This window comes from Condylostylus longicornis, unplaced genomic scaffold (assembly GCF_029603195.1).
Source record: "Condylostylus longicornis isolate FDR11 unplaced genomic scaffold, ASM2960319v2 ptg000143l, whole genome shotgun sequence".
Classification (NCBI taxonomy): Eukaryota; Metazoa; Arthropoda; class Insecta; order Diptera; family Dolichopodidae; genus Condylostylus; species Condylostylus longicornis.
In genome coordinates this window covers 652595-673293 of record NW_026578111.1, presented here as the reverse complement: position 1 = coordinate 673293, position 20699 = coordinate 652595, and the positions used below count along the sequence as shown (strand labels likewise).

The 20699-nt window shown below is 29.1% G+C and overlaps 1 protein-coding gene across 4 annotated transcripts in view; it reads left to right on the top strand.

Moving 5' to 3' along the window:
• Window positions 1-20699, top strand: part of LOC129615663 (diacylglycerol kinase theta) — a 133609-nt gene that overhangs the window by 828 nt on the left and 112082 nt on the right. For all 4 annotated transcript variants that reach the window (XM_055530984.1, XM_055530985.1, XM_055530983.1 and 1 more), the window contains exons 4-8: window positions 44-192; window positions 278-544; window positions 8485-8770; window positions 11252-11408; window positions 11493-11600. In XM_055530984.1, the coding sequence (XP_055386959.1) occupies window positions 44-192; window positions 278-544; window positions 8485-8770; window positions 11252-11408; window positions 11493-11600 (967 nt within the window). The remainder of the gene's footprint in view (window positions 1-43; window positions 193-277; window positions 545-8484; window positions 8771-11251; window positions 11409-11492; window positions 11601-20699) is intronic.

Below are 20699 nucleotides of genomic sequence, written 5' to 3'. Positions count from 1 at the left end.
GATAGTTTATTATTATACTTTTCGCTTTTTTTTTGTGCTTTAGCCTTTATGTGTTCCGTCAAATAAAAAACTACAAAATACTGGTTTGTGGAGGCGATGGAACTATTGGGTGGGTGCTACAATGCCTTGATAATGTAGGCCAAGACTCAGAATGTTCAAGTCCCCCTTGTGCTATAGTCCCGCTTGGAACAGGTAAAAAATAAAAACATTCAACAAAGTTGTATATGTTTGGAGTATTTCAAAATTAAAAGAAAATCATGAATTTTTATTATTTTAGGTAACGATTTAGCTCGGGTATTGCGGTGGGGTCCCGGATACACTGGAGGTGAAGATCCATTAAACCTGTTACGTGATGTTATTGAAGCTGAAGAAATTCGGTTGGATCGTTGGACAGTAGTTTTTCACCCAGAGGACAAACCTGATGAACCAACAGTTAAACCGCCTTCAAACACAACTGGTAAGAAGAAGACGATTCATCAAACTCAATTATCACAACAAAACCAGCATTTTCATGTACCGATGTTGTGTTCGAGTGATATATCAGGTCAATAGGTGTCTGTTTTAATTGTTATATTTGTCAGCTTTGTTATCTCTCGTTCAATAGTTATTTGAAAATAAGATCGTAACACCATTAAGAGTCGCAACATTATACTCAAAAGAATTTGTATATATCAGCCTTCATCTTTTAAGCATAGTATATTGCTTTTTTTCTAAATGAATATTGTGCGGGAGATATGTAGCTGAAAACTAATAAATCATTTTGTTGTGAATTTCATATGTTTCAGCTCAAATGCTTTTCATGATTCGTATTATTATAACTTTTATTGCATAAATTTTTGAAAATAATAGAAAGTAAATAATTTTCAATTACAACATGTTACAATATCAATTTGAACATTTTTACGACTGCGTTGTGTACAATAAGGTAGGATATGTGATGGCACCAAAATTTGGATGTTTTCGGTGGGAACATATTTCTCCATGAAGTGCTATGAACATGTGCTGGCCACATCACATTTTTTTATTGTCTAGGACAATTTTGTTTTTACACAAGAGCTTTTAAAAAAGATTTGCAAAGTTTTTCTGAGAAACTACTATTTAGAAACAAAGCAGAACATACTTTCTATGCGTAATCCTATGTATTATTTGTATGCTAAAAGTATGCTACATTCAAATCGTTTACGGCCAAGACTACAAATTCAAAATTTTTTACTAAATTAACTTCGATACGGAGTTCGTAACCAACTGAAGGAGTCATCTGCGGTTTGGACATGTATATGTATTCTTGCTGAGTGTATAAAATTTCGTGTCGAGCTAGACAGGTCCGTCCGTCCCCGTCCAATCGCGCGATAACTCAAAAACAAATAAAGCAAATACGACTAAACTTTCACAGGTTTGTGACAAGGACGGACCGTACTGTTATTGGATTCGGCAAACGCGTTCGGGTAGCTGCAGTACAACTCAAAGGGATTATTTTAAATGTTTCAAACACAAGTAATTATATAAATATGAAATTTTTATGAAATACATGTTCTACCTCCAAACGCTAATTTTAAATATTTGGAAAAATAATAAAGTCAGATTCATGAGACTTGGCAGTCGTGTGTCTAATTGTAGGTCAGAAATGTCAGTGAAATTTTTGTTGCCAAAAAAGAACAAAAGCTAATTCTTAATATTTAATAAGCAAGTCTTTAGGGGTAGTTTTGGAGAGTTGAAAAAATCGGATTGGAAATATTCTCTCCGACCAATATCCATCATAGCTTCGAAGCTGTTAAAGCTAGAGCAAGGTGGTAATTGATTCATTGAATTAATTATTTATGTACATAAACTGTATAAATACATTTATATCTCAAGTCTTCAAACAAATTTGAAATAAATGCATCGGGGATTTTTGCTAAAAGTTTTCTTAATATTATCTTAATATCTCTTTTAGGTAAATGTTGAATTAAAAAGTGAATTAAATGAATTAAATATTTTTTTTATTTGGCCAAAAACTTATTTTTGTGTGTTTTGATTTATTTTTTTTTTTACACCAAATTTTAAACGTCGAGTTTTTGGTGGGAACATACATCTCCACGGTAGAGAAGCGAAAATAAATAATTTTTAAAGAGATTTCGATCGTCGCTCTGTGTGAGCGTATCACAAGGTCAGCTGAACCGATGATATTTGATGATATTTTCATTACAAAAATTTTCTCTCGTAATTATGTACGCATATTATACAATTTATTGTGTTTTCCCGTTTTCCCGATACTTTGCAAAAACAATTATAAATTTTGAAAGACATATGCAAACACAAACTTTTTCACACCATACTTCTATCACCTTATATTTGTAAAGACCAAATTTTCAATGCTTTGCAGAATTATTAAATTTCCTTTAATAATTTCTGAATAATATAATTTATTATTAATATTAATAAATTTGCTTTATTATTTTTTGGTAGCTGCCATACAACTTGGAAAGTTATTTTGCTATATCGTCGGCTGAGTACTGATCGAGAGTTAAAGCAAATTAACTAAAGAAGGTCCAGTGCGATTTTGATACATATCCACTTTTTTGATCAAAAATGTCAAACACAAACTTAAAAAAAAATTTGTCCCCCATGCCCCATTATTTTTCATACACTTGTTTTACAAAAATTATTATATCGCTTATTTTTAAATTCAGTTTAAATTTACAACATACGTAAAATATGAACATTTAACCTAATTAAATTGAAAGAATTCGAACAATAGATTTTCCTAAACTAATAATTCTGTATAAAGTTCGTAATCACTTGAAAGAGTTTTCTGCTGTATAGATATTTAAGCGTAAGATTCTTCTTTAATTTCGATAAGTGTCTTTGTTCCGTCGCATAATTATCCAAAAAAGAGCACGAAACTTTCAAAAATTGTTTTTTTATTTCTGCCAGGGACTGTTGCTAATTTTAGGAAAACAATTCGAACTATGGATTCCATTACTGCTATGCCACTTAAGAAGATTATTTTTAACAATTAGAACTCATATATTAAATTTTAAGAAAGTCCGTCAATCCGTTAGGAAGAAATGGTAAAAGATGTAAAATCGGCTTCCAGATCAGTTTCCGAGCCATGATCTTTCCAAAAAAATATGTATTCATTATTTCAACACCTCGAATTTAAATATTAAATTTCAACAAAATAGGTTGATCATTTCTCTTTATATACGCAAAAATGTATATTTGGCCGGTAGTAAACGTCCAGTTGCTGACACCTTATTTCTTCGAAAAGCTGGAAGGTTTCGCGTACGGTCGAATCTAGCTTATATATGAAATTTTAGAAAAACCTGTTGAATATTTTCTTCAAAAGGATCAAAAATGTAAAACAGGCCCACTAAAAGGTTCAGTTCCTGAGGCCTGATATATTCAAAAAGTTGATCATCCATGTCATAGCCGAAATAAACTTACATATAAAATTTCATCAAAATCGGTTCAGCCGAACTTGAGATACACGCGAGCACATAAAAACCGACAGCTTGCTCAAAGTAGTTCATTTACACTTGCCTACCATGGAGAAGTGCGCTCCCACCGAAAACTCGATAAGCAAAATTTGCAATCATATAACTTACCTTATTTATTACACTATGTGGTCCGCAAAATTTTTTTGTATGACATGGGTCATTAAAGTATTCAAAAATTTTATTAAAAAATTATTTGAAAATTTGATTAATACACCAAATATTTTGGATATGGATGAAAATGATATAGCGAAAAACTGAATACATATACTGAAAGATCATCTTCCAAAACCAATGAAAGTGGTCGTAAGTCAAAAATTACGAAAGTGGCTCTCAACCGACGATATCCTAAAAACTGTTCACCCAACAATACCGGAGTTTGGCAAAGCCAAATATGTTAAAATAAAAAGTTGTTTAGATGTCATGAGCGCTTGAGATAGCTGTCATACTACTCCAAAAATTATTTGGCCATATCTCAGGAAATATTTAGGCTACAGTTTTGAAAATTTTTCAAAAGCAAGTATATTATTGAGGCTGTTATGTTTGATAAAAGCCGCTGAAATTTCTCGACTACTTTTGTTAACTTTCATACAACTCCGAATGTTGTTTAATCATGGCTAAGTAAAACTCCATTAGGTTGTATAGGCTTATATGGCAACTACCAGATATGTATAAAATAGCACTAGACATATAAAAAGCAAGAAGTTGTACGAATCTGTATGCCAATCATCTCCGACATTTAAAATCATTTATTCATACGGGTATCACAGAGCTGACACGGTTAAATATATCTATTCTCGTTTTGTATATTTTTATACTGAATATTGACGAGTAAGAAGTAACAAAAGTAGTTTACGCTTTTGCAATTATTTCCGATTATTTCTGTGTGTAAAATTTTTTGCCATTGTAATGATACCAAAAGCTCCTGGTGCGAATCACACTAATTTGAAATATTTTTAACAATATTAAAACAAAATTAACACGTTGAGCTTCACAACTATAAATAAATATAAATATATAAAATACTTATGTTGAGATAAAAAGTAAATATAAATAAAATTGGGTCAAACCAATGGTTTGTATGGTAGCACTTTTCCTTTCAACAAGTGAAAATACTGCTTTTAAATACAATGTATGTACACCTACCTCACTTTTAAAATTATTTAATTAAATCATATACGAAACTATTATTATGAATCTAGGATTGCATATATTTAGGATAAACGTTTTATGCAGTCTCTGAAATAAAGCCAAAATTACTTTAAGGGGGGTTAACTTAATGCTCGATTTTAAGGGTTAATTGCGTGAGTTAAGAAAAATAATTATACATTTTAATGCCATGGAAGCTTTCTGCGTTTATAGAAATTTAAAAAAGGTTGCGGTTTCGAAAATATAAGGCGCCAATAACTCAAATTTTGCAAATTTCAAGAGATGACTTGAAAGAAGGTAGAGATAGAAAAAAATTTTCTTCTAACGAAATGAATTATTTTTCGGTGTCTAAAAGCTTCAGGCTCCCACAACCTGTGGTCTACAAGAAAAACGACATCAAAAATTAGGAACAAACGGATTTAAGATAACGTTGAATATGAACGGCCATTTCGTCTTTAAATGCAAATACAAAGTAAATAAAACAAAAAATATGGGACGAGTCCCCTTTTTGGCGCATATAAAACGAATTCCGATTTGCGTGAAAATTAATGTTTACATTTACGGTGTTTACACCATAAACTTCTAAATTCTTAGAAAATTTCAGGGCCCAGAAACCGAACTAGGGGCCGAAGTTTGATTTGTAATCATATCTATGAAACTAATTGATGAAATTTCTTGAAATTAAAAATTTGAGGCCTGTTTGCTATCAAAACTAACTGACGACCTTTTAAGGAAATTTATCATAAAGTTATCAGTGCGCCTCTGATAAGGGCCAAATTTACATTTTTCTAGGTATGTTAGCTAAAAGCGTACTAGCCCCCCTAAAATTTGTGAGAAGTATTAAGAAGGCATTTTCGTAGTCGTATATAACATTTTAGCTAAACTAGGGAATATCTTGCAGTCGATTATGTTTTGATCATACCAGATTTTTTTTTTATATAAATGAACATAATGCTTGCAAAGGATATTCGTTATTACGTGAAGTTTATATAGAACTTAATTTTTTATATTTTGTGAGTTAACAGCTTACCTTTCTGAGTTTTAATTTTCCTTCCCTTATTTAATTAATTACTAATCTACATACATTCATATTTTGACGCGTTGAGTCTCAATGTATTATCGGTGAGCAAGTTTAAAATGCCAAAAATGATGAACGTAGTAAACCCTTATGCGTTAAATCATTGCAGAACATACGAGTAACTAAGTAACGCAGAAATAAATTTGATGTCTACGGAGAAAAACAATCTTAATAATTTATATATGTATAGATCTTTTATTTATTCATATACTTAGTTTCTCTACATTGTGGGACTACACCTGTGATATAGGGACAAAGTAAGTCACCACAGGTCCGCACGGACTCTACTAAGTCTTTTAAGAATTGTCTTTAAAAATTTGTTTTCAAAAATATTTGAAATTAGTGCGATTCGCACCAGGCTTTCCAGTATTTATATATTATATATTGGTGCCACATTGAAGTTTTTAATGACCACATTCCATGAAATATATGATCCGCACAAGTATATGATACCTATGCGGATCTATATATCTATTTCGGCAGAGCCGATTTTTATTTACTGAACTGAATTTACTTCAGTTATGTCACAATTTTATCAGCTTTTAGGACATGTCAGGTCACGAAAACTGGACCTTTATTATAAAAATATGGAACAGTTTTTCTCAAAACTTCATATATAAGCTTCGTCTTATATTACGAGAAGGAATCAGATATCAAGAACAGGACTTTTAATACGGGCCAAGATTACATTTTTGCGCATATAAAGAGAAATATTCATCCAACCTCGTGAAATTTAATCTTTGTATCCAGGGCTTTAACACTATCAATTTATAAACGTTTTGGTAATGTTGGGGATTTGACACCAAATCAGGGGACGAAATTTGATTTGCAATATCTATCGAACTAATTGATGGAATTTCTTAAAATTAAAAATTTGAGTTCCGTTTGCTGCCAAAACTGATTGACGGATTTTTCAGAGATTTTATTGAGCATGAAATGAGCCTCTGATAAGAGCAAAATTTAATTTTTCTAGGTATGTTAACTAAAACCGCACCAGCCTCCCTAAAATTTTTGAGAAGTATTTAGAAGGCATTTTCGTACTCTTATGCAACATTTTAGCTAAACTAAACAATATCTTGCGGTCGGTTATGTGTTGGCCATATCTGATTTTTACAGACCGCGTTGTCTTCAGTAAGGTAGGTTATGCGATGCCACCAAATTGCGGATGTCGAGTTTTCGATGGGAACGCACTTCTCTATAGTGGGGAAGTGTAAATAAACTACTTTTAGAGATTTGTCAGTCTTTATGTGCACCCCTGGGTCTCAAGTTCGGCTGAACCGATTTTCATGAAATTTTGGAATATATTAAACCCCCGGAACTGAACGTATTTGCGAGCCAATATTACATTTTTGCCTTTATGAAAGAAAACTATCAACCAATTTCCTTGAAATTTATTTTAAATTATTGGGGTTTAAAGAATTTATTGAGGATTGGCATTATGTAAAATGGGGGTGTTCAAGCAATGAATCTATAAATTTGGAAAGATCTGAGCTCAGAAACCGAACTTGGGGCCGATTTTATATTTTTAGCATATTTATGGAACGGATAAATTGAAATTTGATATTTGGGTTACCGAAAGTAACTGGTGAATCACATATAATACATTGTTAAGGCCAACCGTCGGCAAACTTTTGCTGGTTATAGGCAAGTATGCACTATGCGAGTATGAGCATGGGCCAGTTGAATTTTTTACATTACCTAATTAGAGGAGGAAATGGTACTTTCAACTGACTTTATTGATTGTTTTATTTTGACAAATAATAATTTTGTATGGAATTTTATGTATTAGGTAATATTACCTAGGATTCAGTCTTTAAAATCTTTTTCAAAAAAATTTTTCAAGTTTTAATAGTCGCAATTGAATATTTTTTTTTTCTGCAAGCAGAGTGATAGTTAAATTCCGCATAATTTTTGTTCGAAACTTAGTGTACAAATCGAAACCGTTTCTGAGCAACAGGGATTTTAAGAAAATTTTGACATACCATATAACTTTCATTCCGAAATAGATAGAAGCTTCAAATGAAGAGTTAAGAAAGGGCTAGTAAAGGAATTGAAAGCAACATATTATTTGATTTTGTATTTCACAATGTTTCAGAATACCAAGCATTCGAACTTTATAAAAAACCAAATTTTTCCTTCTTGTATTTTTGTAGCTTTCCCTAACCCAATAATTTCGTATAAGATTTTTCTTACAGCATTTTGGCCACTAATTTAATTAAAATCAATAAGCAATAAAAAGCATTTCTAAGCCAAGATTTTAAATACCCTAATAAAATGTAGAAATCAAAAAAATTTGATTTTATTGATATTTTTGATTTTCATTGATTTTAAGTGCTCTAATTATCAACTATTAGTACTTTTGATTAAAAAATTCACTCTAAAATGCAGTTTTTGAGAATTGTCATTCTGGTAATTCGTAAAATTTCGTACGATATTATCGGGTTAGAAAAAACTAAAAAGTTAAAATAAGGGTAAAATTTAATTTTTTTTAAAGTTTGAATTACTGTGTTATATACTGAATATTAAAATTGCTGTATTTTGGAAATCAATGATAAAAAATTCCCCTCTTTTAACCCCTCTTTATTTAGGTCACAACTATCATTAGAGTATTTTTATTTAGGGTAACTCTTCTCAAGTATTATTGCAATCTTATAAGAATATGATTTAAAATATTCGTTTTTTTTTTTATTATCTGCTCATTCTTCTCATAAATGTTGTAACTAATACATGACCAGTTTAGGTGTATTTAAAATATAAAATATTGTGTTATTTTATACATAGGAGGCGCTCAAAGTGAAGACAATTCTCAAATATTTGTTATGAATAACTATTTTGGAATAGGAATAGACGCAGATCTTTGTTTAGATTTCCACAATGCACGGGAAGAGAACCCAAATAAATTCAATTCAAGGTTACATAATAAAGGAGTGTATGTTAAAATGGGTCTGCGAAAAATGGTTGGAAGAAAAATGGTAAAAGAACTTCACAAGGAAATTCGTCTAGAAGTTGATGGAAAAGTGGTAGACTTGCCGCCAGTTGAAGGAATAATAATCTTAAATATACTAAGGTAATCTTTTATAATCTCAAAATTTAAGAATTCAAATTTGCTGCATGATGCAGTGTACAAAAACAAAGTGTTGATTCCCGTTTTTGGTACTTCAAATTTGTGCTATTTTATAAGAAGATATTAATATTTTTCAAAGTTTATGTCAAAAAGAGTTGATACTTTCACGTAATCCACATTTAATTCTTGCTTCTATTACATCATCAATTTATCATTATTTTTTCTTTCATTTAACACTAATAATATAAACATTTTTCATCAGAATTGAAAAAATAAAAAGACGTACAATACGAGTAGATAAGAGGATTTAAAACCAATTGCATACAAAGAATTTACAGAGCTGAATTTATCATAAAGTATTTTCACTATCAGCAACCTCAGCGCCGAACGTCGTTGAAATTTGTCCAAACACACAAATATTACTATACATAGTCGAGCTCATTTTCCATACTTTCCCCCGAATCTACTACAAAGATAAAAAATTTATAACTTAACAAAAGTTAATATTTTACACTAACAACTTTTTTTTTCAACATATACTTATTATTTTGTACTTAATAATTTGCTGTGGTCTCTTTCATCAAAGATTGAAATAACATCTTTATATCTAACAAGTCCCAATGCTCAAAAGACACTTAAAAGCACGACCTTATTTTATATGGGGTTTTTTAAATCGAAGTGGCTATTTTTTGAGAAGAAATGTTAAAATAAATTCACACTTATTATAAAGCAGGTAAAATTTTGAAAATATATTTGAAAAATCAAAAAAATATATTAATATTTTCATTGATAATTATTTTAAAATTTAATTTTAAACGCCTTCGCCTTCAAACGTTTTATATGTTATTGAAAGCATTTCATTATTTTTAAGTGAACAGTTTTTTTTTTCTCATAGGGTAAGTTAACTCAAGATATGGGGAGTAACTGTGGTGTCAATTTGAAAATATAATTAATGAAATATAATTCTTAAATATTACATAGTAAAGAAAAAATTTGAAGAGGGAATTAGAAAATAATATCTAAAATACAATCAAATATTATTTGTAAAATGCAAATTTTATATCAACTTCAAAATTTTACCTCTATTTTTATTTGAAAAAATATTAAAAACTAAGAAAAAAAAATATTTAAAATATTTGGAAAAAACAATCATATATTTTTATGACCGGATTTGAATATTTTTTTATTTTTGAAGTAAATGGTATTTTACCAAATGACTCAAACATTCCAATGTAAAATAACAGGTATTTTAAAATTTTTGTTCTTTATGTAATATTCTTTCCGTTTAGAATTAAGATAGGTCATACATACATAAATAGATTGCTCTTGTTTACCTGCTAATAAAATATGAAAAAAGAGAACATCAAAATTTTTGAAACACTCAATATAACATGTTTGAAATAGTTTTAAAATAATTATTTAAAAAAAATTTTATTGGAAGTAGGTACATACATATTTATTTTTAATAACTTAAAAACTAAGTGAAATTAAGTATTTGAAACAATTTTATAAGTAACGTATAAATAACCGAAATGAGATAATTCAAATTGTTGAAATGTGTCAACCTATATTACTTTTAATAACATTTTTGTTAGCCGACACTACTCAACTTACCTTATTGGGAAATATAAAATGTGCATAAAAAATCATACATCCTTCCCCATTAACATTTGAAACCATACTGAAATATGAATTTTAAATTTTTTTTCATTTTTTCTTTCCTCCTACCTTTCTTTCTTTTTCGTGCAATAGAATTTAAATGGGAAGCTTTTTAAAAAATGTGTATAATATCCTGAGATTTTTTAAAATATTAAACTCTTTTTTACTTAAAAAAAAGAAAAAAATAATAAAAAATATGACACGATCAGTGGCATTTAAAGAAAAAACCAGCAACGAAGCCAAAAATTCGTAATATTTCGTAAAAAAAATTGAGTATTGGGACTTGTTAGATGTAAAGACATTAATTGAAATTCACAATTAAAGTGTTTGTACTAATTACACACATTTATTTATAACATTAGAATTTTCTATAATAAAATTTATGATTTTGGATAAAAATGTTTTATTATTAAAATATATTAATATTTATCAATAAAATATAATAAAATATATTTTTTTTTGTTAAACTCTATTAACATATCTCTTGTATGAACAGGGTAACAATATTTTGATCTAAGAAGATCAGAGAAATACACTCATCATTAAAAAAATTAACTCACCAAGAGTTTTCTATAAAAAACTTTTTCTTATGTTTCTTAATCTTAAAATTTCCAATGTCAATTATAAACAAAAATTAGCAAAATAACGATTTTACTTTTTGAACTATGAGGTAACGTTTTGTTCAGAAGATACCAGTTTTAACATACCTTATATCTTAAGATTTTGTCAACAACAATGTTTTTATTTCCTTAACTACTGTTACACTTTATATATTAAATAAATTTCATATCAAATTAATATCACCAAAAACACATATTACATTAGTTGGGGATCAGGAGCAAATCCTTGGGGACCTGAAAAAGAAGATAACTTCACTAAACCAAATCACTACGACGGAATGCTTGAAATTGTTGGCGTTACTGGAGTTGTGCATCTGGGTCAAATTCAATCTGGATTAAGATCTGCGATGCGCATAGCACAAGTAATTATGTTTTGTATTGATGCGTTTTTATTCTTAAAATAAAAAATATTGAACTCAATTTTAAAATACCAAATTTTTTTGTAGGGTGGTCACATAAAAATTCATCTACATTCAGATATTCCAGTTCAAGTTGATGGAGAACCATGGGTACAAAGTCCTGGTGATGTTGTCGTTCTTAAATCAGCTTTAAAGGTAAAATTAAAATAAAACGCACACAATTAAATATCATTTACACACAAATTTATATAATTCCATCTTTCATAGATCAATTTAAATAAGTTCTCACTTATCATTATACCGAATAATTTCTGCTACCAGAATATTAATGAAAGGGATTTAAGCATACATATTATGTAAAAAAATAGGCTATACAAAGAAAGCGAAAAGAAAATTTTCTAGTTAAAGCGGTATTGTGATTTTCTCATTAATCCCTTAGATGAAACTTTTGTTCTATACCCCTTTGAGAAAATGTGCGACTTTGTTAACAACTACTTTTAGTTTTATCTGCAAATATTAATGCTCTCTTGATGAATTAAACCTTTCTACAAAAATCCTAAACCAATATTTCAATATTTACATATGAATTTCTATTATATCTACTAGCATGTTTCAGGGCGCCGAAAGCACCCAATCTCGGTATTTATGGAATCGAAAGTTGAACTTTTTTAATTTTTTTTTCTGATTAATTGGTTTTTCTACTACATATACATACTTTAAAAATTAAGTAATTTAAAAAAAATCATTACATTCTACATATATTAATATCTTAATAAGTTAGGAAATTAAAAAAAAATAATAAAAAATTCCTGTGTAACCGATGAAATCTTTAAATTTCTAGAATTAATATATGTATAAAGAATATTATTATATTTAAAAATGCTTTAAAATACTAGGCCTTTTCTCCTTCGGAAGAAAGTGAACTTATCTTTCTTTTATCTAGTTATTAAATTGAAAAGAAATGTTTCAAAAATGTTCACATTGAAATTTAGGATAATTTAGCTTCTTTGTGCTCGGCGTTGAGCATGGGCTGGACAACGACGAGCAATTTGTGTGCAACGACGGCTGTGGTCCGTTTTCAACTTAAATGTTACTAACATGTCATAATATCGTACTTCGCAAGGTTATAAGAAAAAAAAAAGAAAAATAGGACATTGGGATTGTAAGAGATAAATATCTTTATGTCCAATAATGAAAGTAATGCACACATTTAATGGAATATTATTATTATTATTATTATTATTTTTATTTATTATTATGTATTATTATCATTATTATTATTATTATTATTATTAATATTATTATTATTATTATTATTATTATTATTATTATTATTATTATTATCATTATAATTCAAAATTTATTTTCTATATTTTAGGAGCTATAAAAGCAATAGTATTGAAATTTTGCAGAAGCGAAATTTCAATTACTATATTAGTACGGTCAATGTGTTTGATGAAATTCATTGAAATTACTGGGTTCTTTCTAGTAGCTGCCATACAACTTCAATAGTAGTTAGGCCATATCTTACAAAACATTGAATATAAAATGTACACAGTACTGAAATTTTGCATAAATTAATATGGTAATATGGCAATTTCAAGTCGTAGCCTGTTCATTAATCATCTGTGACTTATTTATTCGCACATAGAATAACAAATTCGTACGGGTAGAGTTGACCCGGTCAACTCTATTTTTTCTCGCTTATTTTAAAAAGTGTTATAATAGACGCTTTGCATACTGAAACTTTATAAAGTTTGTTCAAGTTTTGCCAAGTTTTAAAGTTTCTTATACCAGACAGACCAATTTATTAGTTGGTTACTTCATCTAAATTGTTTTGGAATTTTAGGCATAATACGCAATGTGTTTTTTATCAGAAGGAATTGAAGCAAGTTATTCTTTATACTTTACTTTTCGAATATTTTGCGGATAGCTTAATGTTTATACTATAAGGACTTTTCCTTAACAAAATCGAAGTGTTACGAAATTTTTGATATTTTTTCAATAAGTATATAAAACTCTACACTAAAATGGGTTTTGTAGGGAAAAGGTTGTTGAACATAGTGACTTCGTACTTTGTGACGTCGCAGCCTGTGATGAAGCAAGAAACTTCTGCTCTATTACTTTTGGCTCACATAATTTTTGAAAGAATTTATTGTTAAAACCAATGAAGTTCTCGATGTCAAGCAAAAGTCAAATTAAAGATAGGAAGGAAAGTTTCTAGTCCTAATGTATTTAGATATATATACGTTCTCATAACTCGTATTGAACGATTTACTAACTGCATTTGATAAGTTAGGGTAGACTTACGTGTTTGATTAACTTATAAAATTTGATTTTCAAATAGCTTCAAACACTTTATAAAAGTGAAATATTATAATGACGACATACCTATAATACAAGTTAATATCTTGCAAGCAGTTTTTGCAAATTCGTTGGTAAGCAATTCTTTGTTCCATTCTGCCATTCACTTCCTTTTTAAGTGGCCATATCAACATAATATTGTCTTTAACCCATTTTTGTGGAATAGAAATGCTAATGAGTTTTAAACCATTCTCTATTGTTTCTACTACACAAAACACAATTTTGTTTTGATAGATTTTGTTTTAATTGAAAATAGATAGTGTCTGTGCTAATGGGAAGAAAACAGAAAAACTTCATTGATATCATTGATATTCCAAAAAGTTGCTGTTTGATTTAAAGATATTTAACAATTTCGAGTGAAATGGCTCCTCAGAAAAATTTTCTTTTTGCAATAAACTGGCTTCATAAATTACGGCACAATTATTTAAATATGTTACATATCTTGTTAAAAAAAGGTATCACCTGCATTAGATTTTAGCATGAAATTTTTAAATTTTACTTCTTGACATATTTCTTTACAATTACTTAATTGGCAATCCTCACTATCCTTTCGACATAAAATAGGACTTGTATTTTCATTGTTCAACACGCCAGTTATATGCTGAAAATCTTCCCAAATTCTGTTTGAAATTTGCTCAAGAAGTCTATTACCACAACGAACACGAAGTTTTAAATATTGTAGTCGATTCTCAAATTTGAAAGCACTAATTTCATCAAAGGAACTATGATTTTTTACCTTGTGAGTTAGTTAGTTTAAGCTATGAATATTATAACTGATATTTCCAGAGCCGTATAATTTTCCAAAACTTTCTACAAAAATCTTAAAAAGTTTTTCAGCAATGTTTATGAATTTCGCATTGTCTTTATTTATGCATATTGAAACGGCGCAGCTTAAATGCATAAAATTTTCATATACAGCATCATTTATTAAATTTTTTAATACGACAAGTGCCAAATTAAGAGAGAAAGTGCGCTACTCTGTTAGCTTTCTGGAAAATAATTATATTCCAAATAACTAAGAATTTTTTCATTACTCCTGGGCATTTAAAGCGCATATAATATAACGGAAAGTTTGTTACCATATCGCTGGACAAAAGTTCAGCTATATGGTACAAAAGTTCATGTTCTTCATGAACTTTTCTACGAATGAATCATCTATTCGCATAATATTAACTATATTTGAGGAAAACGTATTAGATGGGACGTGTAATTATAATCGACTTCGATATTGCGAGGTTCACAAGCAAAATAACCTTTGTGGCCGTTAATTCCCTATAAAAAAAGCTCATGCCTCCATATTAAATAAATTTAACAAGTAAAAACGTTTCAGTCGGTATAAACCGATTGAATTATACCCTGCACCTTTCGTTGTTGTATAGCAATTACTCAAACCAATTTTATAGAAATTTCACGGATAGTCTGATTTATAACTGGACACACAACTGCCAAGTTTCATGAATCTGATTTTATTTTCCCAAATATTTAAACTTTTGGACTTTTATGGGAGCTACTCGTAGCTGTAGAGCAATTCAACCGAAACTTCAGAAATATATCTGATCTATAACTCGACACACAACTGCCAAGTTTCATGAATCTGACTTTATTATTTTTCCAAATATTTAAAATAAGCTTTTGGAGTTGTATGGCAAGTACCCAAACTTGTCAAGCAATTCCATTAAAACTTCAGAAATTTGTCTGACCTATAATTGGACACACGACTGACAAAGCTCATGAATCTGACTTTATTATTTCTCCAAATATTTAAAATAAGCTTTTAGACATGTATGGGAGCTACTCGAACCTGTCAAGCAATTCCACCAAAACTTCAGAAATATATCTGGTCTATAACTCGAGACACAACTGTCAAGTTTCATGTATCTGACTATATTATCTTTCCAAATATTTAAGATTAGCTTCTGGAGTTGTATGGCAGGTACCCGAACCTATCAAGCAATTCCTCTAAAACTTCAGAAATATATTTGACCTATAATTGGACACATGACTGCCAAGTTTCATGAATTTGACTTTATTATTTTTCCAAATATAAAAAATTTGCTGTTGGAATTGTATGGCAGCCACCCGAACCGGTACAGCTATAACATTATGATTTTTAGAGTATGTGTAGAATATAATTGGACACATGTATACAAAATTTCATATTTATAGCTTTATTAGTTTTTGAAATATTTAAAATAAACTCTTTGAGTTGTATGGCAGCTACCCGAACCCGTTGTCCGAATTGGTCCAATAACAATAGGGTTCGTCCTTGGAGCAAAAGAAGCAACTTGTGAAAGTTTGGTGTCGATTGCATTATTCGTTTTTGAGTTATAGTGCGATCGGACGGACGGATGGACGGACGGACGGACGGACGGACGGACAGACGGACATGTCTAAATCGACGCAGAATTTTACGCTGAGCAAGAATATATATATATGCCCATACCGGAGATGACTCCTTCAAGTAGTTACAAACTCCATACCAAAGTGAATATACTTTTACGTGTAGGAATACCATCTATATTAAAAGCTAAAAAAATTTCCGAAAGGCAGTTATTTATTTTTTCAATGACTAAATTCATTGCACGAAGTAACCCGAAATACCAGTATATCAATTATATTTTATTGAATGTACATTCCTAATATTGTACGAGAATTTGATGGAAAATGAGGGTAAAAACGACGTTTTAATTTAAGTTTTTAATTTAAGTCTTATTATAATATTTAGATTCCATTAAAGCATTATCAAATACTTTTTAAAGATTATAAAGTTCGACACATTTTCAATTCAAAACCAAAATTTATTCTGAATCAACAAAAATTTGTTAATAAAAGCATATTTATTCTATACATTTACATATGTTTTTTAAATATTTTTCAGTAAAATTTTTAATTAATTTCAATTCAATTTCTTCTTAATTGCCGAGGTTTACTATTATTATATAGAAATATTAAAACTATTTCCATTTAGTTAACTATTTTTATTTGTAGCCAGAGCTTTTCATCTACATATAATATGTAAAATTTATTTTATAACGTTTATTGAACAACTATCGAAACAACTAACATTTTCTAATTTGTAAAGTTTGTTTTTCATTTTAAGTAAAGGTTGTTTCAAATTTTAATCTTCAATCTTGCACAAATAAAAAATTAGTTCCAAAAACATTAAAGATCAATTTAAAAATTTAAGGTTATTGCTCATTAATGGTAATTGACCTGTACTAAATGGAACTAACACAATCTTAAGAAATCGTAAAAAAAAATATGTTTTTAGAAGATCGTACACAAAGGATTTTTAGTTCTTTAAGGTGCCAATTACACAGCAAACTAAATTTACGATTTATCCTGAGTTTAATCCAATGAGCATTTTCAGATCAGATTCTCTAAATAAACTTGAAATGTTTAATTTCAAAAAAATAAACAAGCTGATGCCTAAAAAGTTTGAAAAATGATGTTTGAAAAACATGCTATAAAATAATAAGACGCTTTAAATTTAATAACTCATTAGTTGATTTTGAACTCATTATACTAGGGGTAACGAAAAGCTAATATAATTTCTAAATAAGAGTGCAAAGGTTACAGTAAGCTTAATTGTAACTTAAAAGTAAATGCGTAAAGTAATTATGGGTAGGCTGCAGAATAGTATAAGAGTACTTTAAAAAAAATGGTTTGGAAAATACGGTTTAAAATAAGATTAAACAAGTAAAAACGTTTCAGTCGATATAAACCAATTGAATTATACCCCGCACCTTTCATTGTTGTATAGCAATTACTCAAACCTGTGAAACCATTCTATAGAAACTTCACGGATATGTCTGACCTATAATTGGTTGTACGACTGCCAAGTTTCATGACTTTGACTTTATTATTTTTCTCGTATAGACTAGCTTTTGGACTTGTATGAGAGCTACTCGAACCTGCTAAGCAATTCAACCAAAACATCAGAAATATATCTGACTTTATTATTTTTCCGAATATAAAAATTTGCTTTTGTAGTTGTATGGCAGCCATCCGAACTAGTGCAGCCATCCTATTAAAATTTAGAGCGTATGTAGAATGTAATTGGGCATACGTATACAAAGTTTCTTATTTATACCTTTATTAGTTTTTGAAATATTGAAAATTAACTCTTTGAATTCTATATCAGGCACCCGAACGCGTTTTTCCAATTAAAATAGGATTTGTCCTTGACACAAAAGAAACAAGTTGTGAAAGTTTGCTGCCGATTGCATTATTCGTTTTTGAGTTATCGTACGCAAAGATATGTACCCAAAAGTGCTATAAAAATATACTGCAATGTGGAGGTTGACTACAACTCGACTTGCTGAGTATTATATAGGGTGATTCAGAAAATTATACAACAACATATACCATTGCTTAGAGGGTCGAAAATGGGTAAAACTTTTGTTCAAAAGTAGGTGTGAAATCTCAAGGGTTTTCAAGATACAGTGATTTTAACGAATTTTCACGAAATTTCTAGTTATCTAAGCTTTTTTGATTATATCTTCCGTTTCGAAAAAGATAGGAGCTTCAAACAAGCAGTTTTTTAATTTTTTTAAATTTTATCAAACTTATTTTATTATTCTTTTGTATTGATGAAAATTAATAGTTACGGGCCGCTGGTTGCTCATCACTGGTTTAGATAATGCAAATAGTTATATTTTCCAAAAATCCCCTTTATAATCTTTTTAATCCTTATAATTTTATTTAACAAAAAATTTTACTTTCTTTTTTAATGAATACGTACAAGAAAACTTAAAATTTGCGTGCAATATTTTAGTTTACTCTTTCTTCATAAATTTGTAGTTATGGAACATTTTTTTCGTTTATGCACCTCTCTTTTAAGTTACCTTCACTTAAATTTCTTGCGCCTTTTCAAAAAAAAATTATAAAAGTATAATTAAATAAATAATAAAGTTGGGTCAAATCAATGGTTTGTATTGCAGCACTTTTCCCTTCAGCAAGTGAAAATTCTGCTTTTAAATACAGTCTATGTATACCTATCACATATTCTAAAAATTATTTTCATTCACATACAAAACTCTTTCTAGGATTGCATATATTTAGGATGAACGATTTAAGCAGTCTTTGAAATAAAGCAAAAATTAATATAAAGAGGGGTTAACATAATGCTCTATTTTAAGGTTTAATTATGTGAGTTAAGAAAAATAATTATATTTTTTAATGTCATGGAATTTACCGTTAGCTTTTTGTGTTTATAGAAATTTGAAAAAGCTTGCGGTTTCGGAAATATAAGGTGTCAAAAATTCAAATTTTACAAATTTCAAGAGGCAATAACTTGAGAGGGGAAGGAGATGGAAAAAAATTTTCTTCCAACGAAATGAACTATTTGTTAATGTCTAAAAGTCCCTAAAATTTCAAGTTGCTACATACTGGGGTTTAGAAGGAAAACGATATCAAAAAATTGGCAAAAAAGGACTTTAGATAACGGTAAATTTGAGCGGCCATTTTGTTTTTCTAAAGTTAACCTTTAGTATACCCCGCTAGGGGAAGCAAGCCACTCTCTTTCTGCGTTTGCAAAATTTGAAAAATTCTTATGGTTTCATTGCAACAAATAGTTAAAGAATGGCATTTTTAGGGTTTTGGGAGGGTATAACTTCTAAAGGGGGGGAGATAGATAAAAATTTTGTTCTACGAAAATAAGTTTCTTGTAAAAATCTATGTACGTACAAAATTTCAGCTTTCTATCTTCAAGGGTGTAAAAGTTTTGTAAACAGACACACGGACAGACGGACGGACGGACGGACGGACGGACAGAGTGAAACTAATAAGCACTTTTTTTCAAAAATTTTTTGGAAAAGTGCTAAAAATTATATATGTATAATTATACAAGTATAATTAAAGTTCAACTTGCTAAAAAACCAAGAAAAAATGAAAAAACGCTTTTCAAAACTACAATAATATGAAGAAAGAGTAAATTTAAAACTTCAAACAAATTTTAAATTTTCATTTATATGAAATAAGAATAAAATGAAAATAAGGTAAGAAAAGCAACTATTTAATTAACAAAACAGTATATAAATAATGATATTTTTAGAAAGAATCTCCGTGACTTTAATAATGCTTTAAAAAAGATTTAAGTACGGGATTAATACGGTTGTAGTACCGTCTCAGAGCTTTCAATACCTTTACTTTGTAAAAAAAATACTAAAGCTTTTCGTACATTTTGGAATACAATTTTTAGCATATCAATACAACTTTGACTTTTATTTGAAAATTTCAATCTAAAATTCTGTTCAAATGTTCATTAGAAAAAAACGTTACCATTAAATAAAACGTTACCACATCATTAAAAACATAGCATTTTTATGCTGCATTTTAGGAAAAAAAAGTTGATAACTAGAACTTTATTACTGAAAATATATGCTAGTTTATTTTATCGGTTATTTCTGGCAACATTTATATGACAAGGTATAAGAAAAGCGTGCTCGAATTTTTCCATACCCAATTTACTTTTTACGTCTCCACTAGATATAAAACGCATTTAGGAAAAGTGTACAATGTCAAGAGCTTTTACTAAACTTTTTGGAATTTGATACTTTATATAATTTACGTCGTGAGCGCATTTTTGAATTCTCGGTCTGTTTCACAAATTAATATTATTCATTTAAAAAAAAATGTTGTATTGGTATGTGCCAAAACCAGAGGAATATTATGTTTTATGGACTTTCAAACCTTGACATAGAATAAAATAACATTTAGTCACATTTTATCATTCTTGGAATAGAAAAATAAAATATGGCTTACAGAATTTAACCTTTTGCTGACGTTGATAGCTACTTTTAGGCTTATAAAAATTTCAAAATATTTATCTCTTCCGGTTCTCATCGTCCTATAAGGATGTTTTAATCAAAAGTAGGAAAACAAAAGTTTGTTATCCCATCATAGGCTATGACTTCACAATAATGAAAC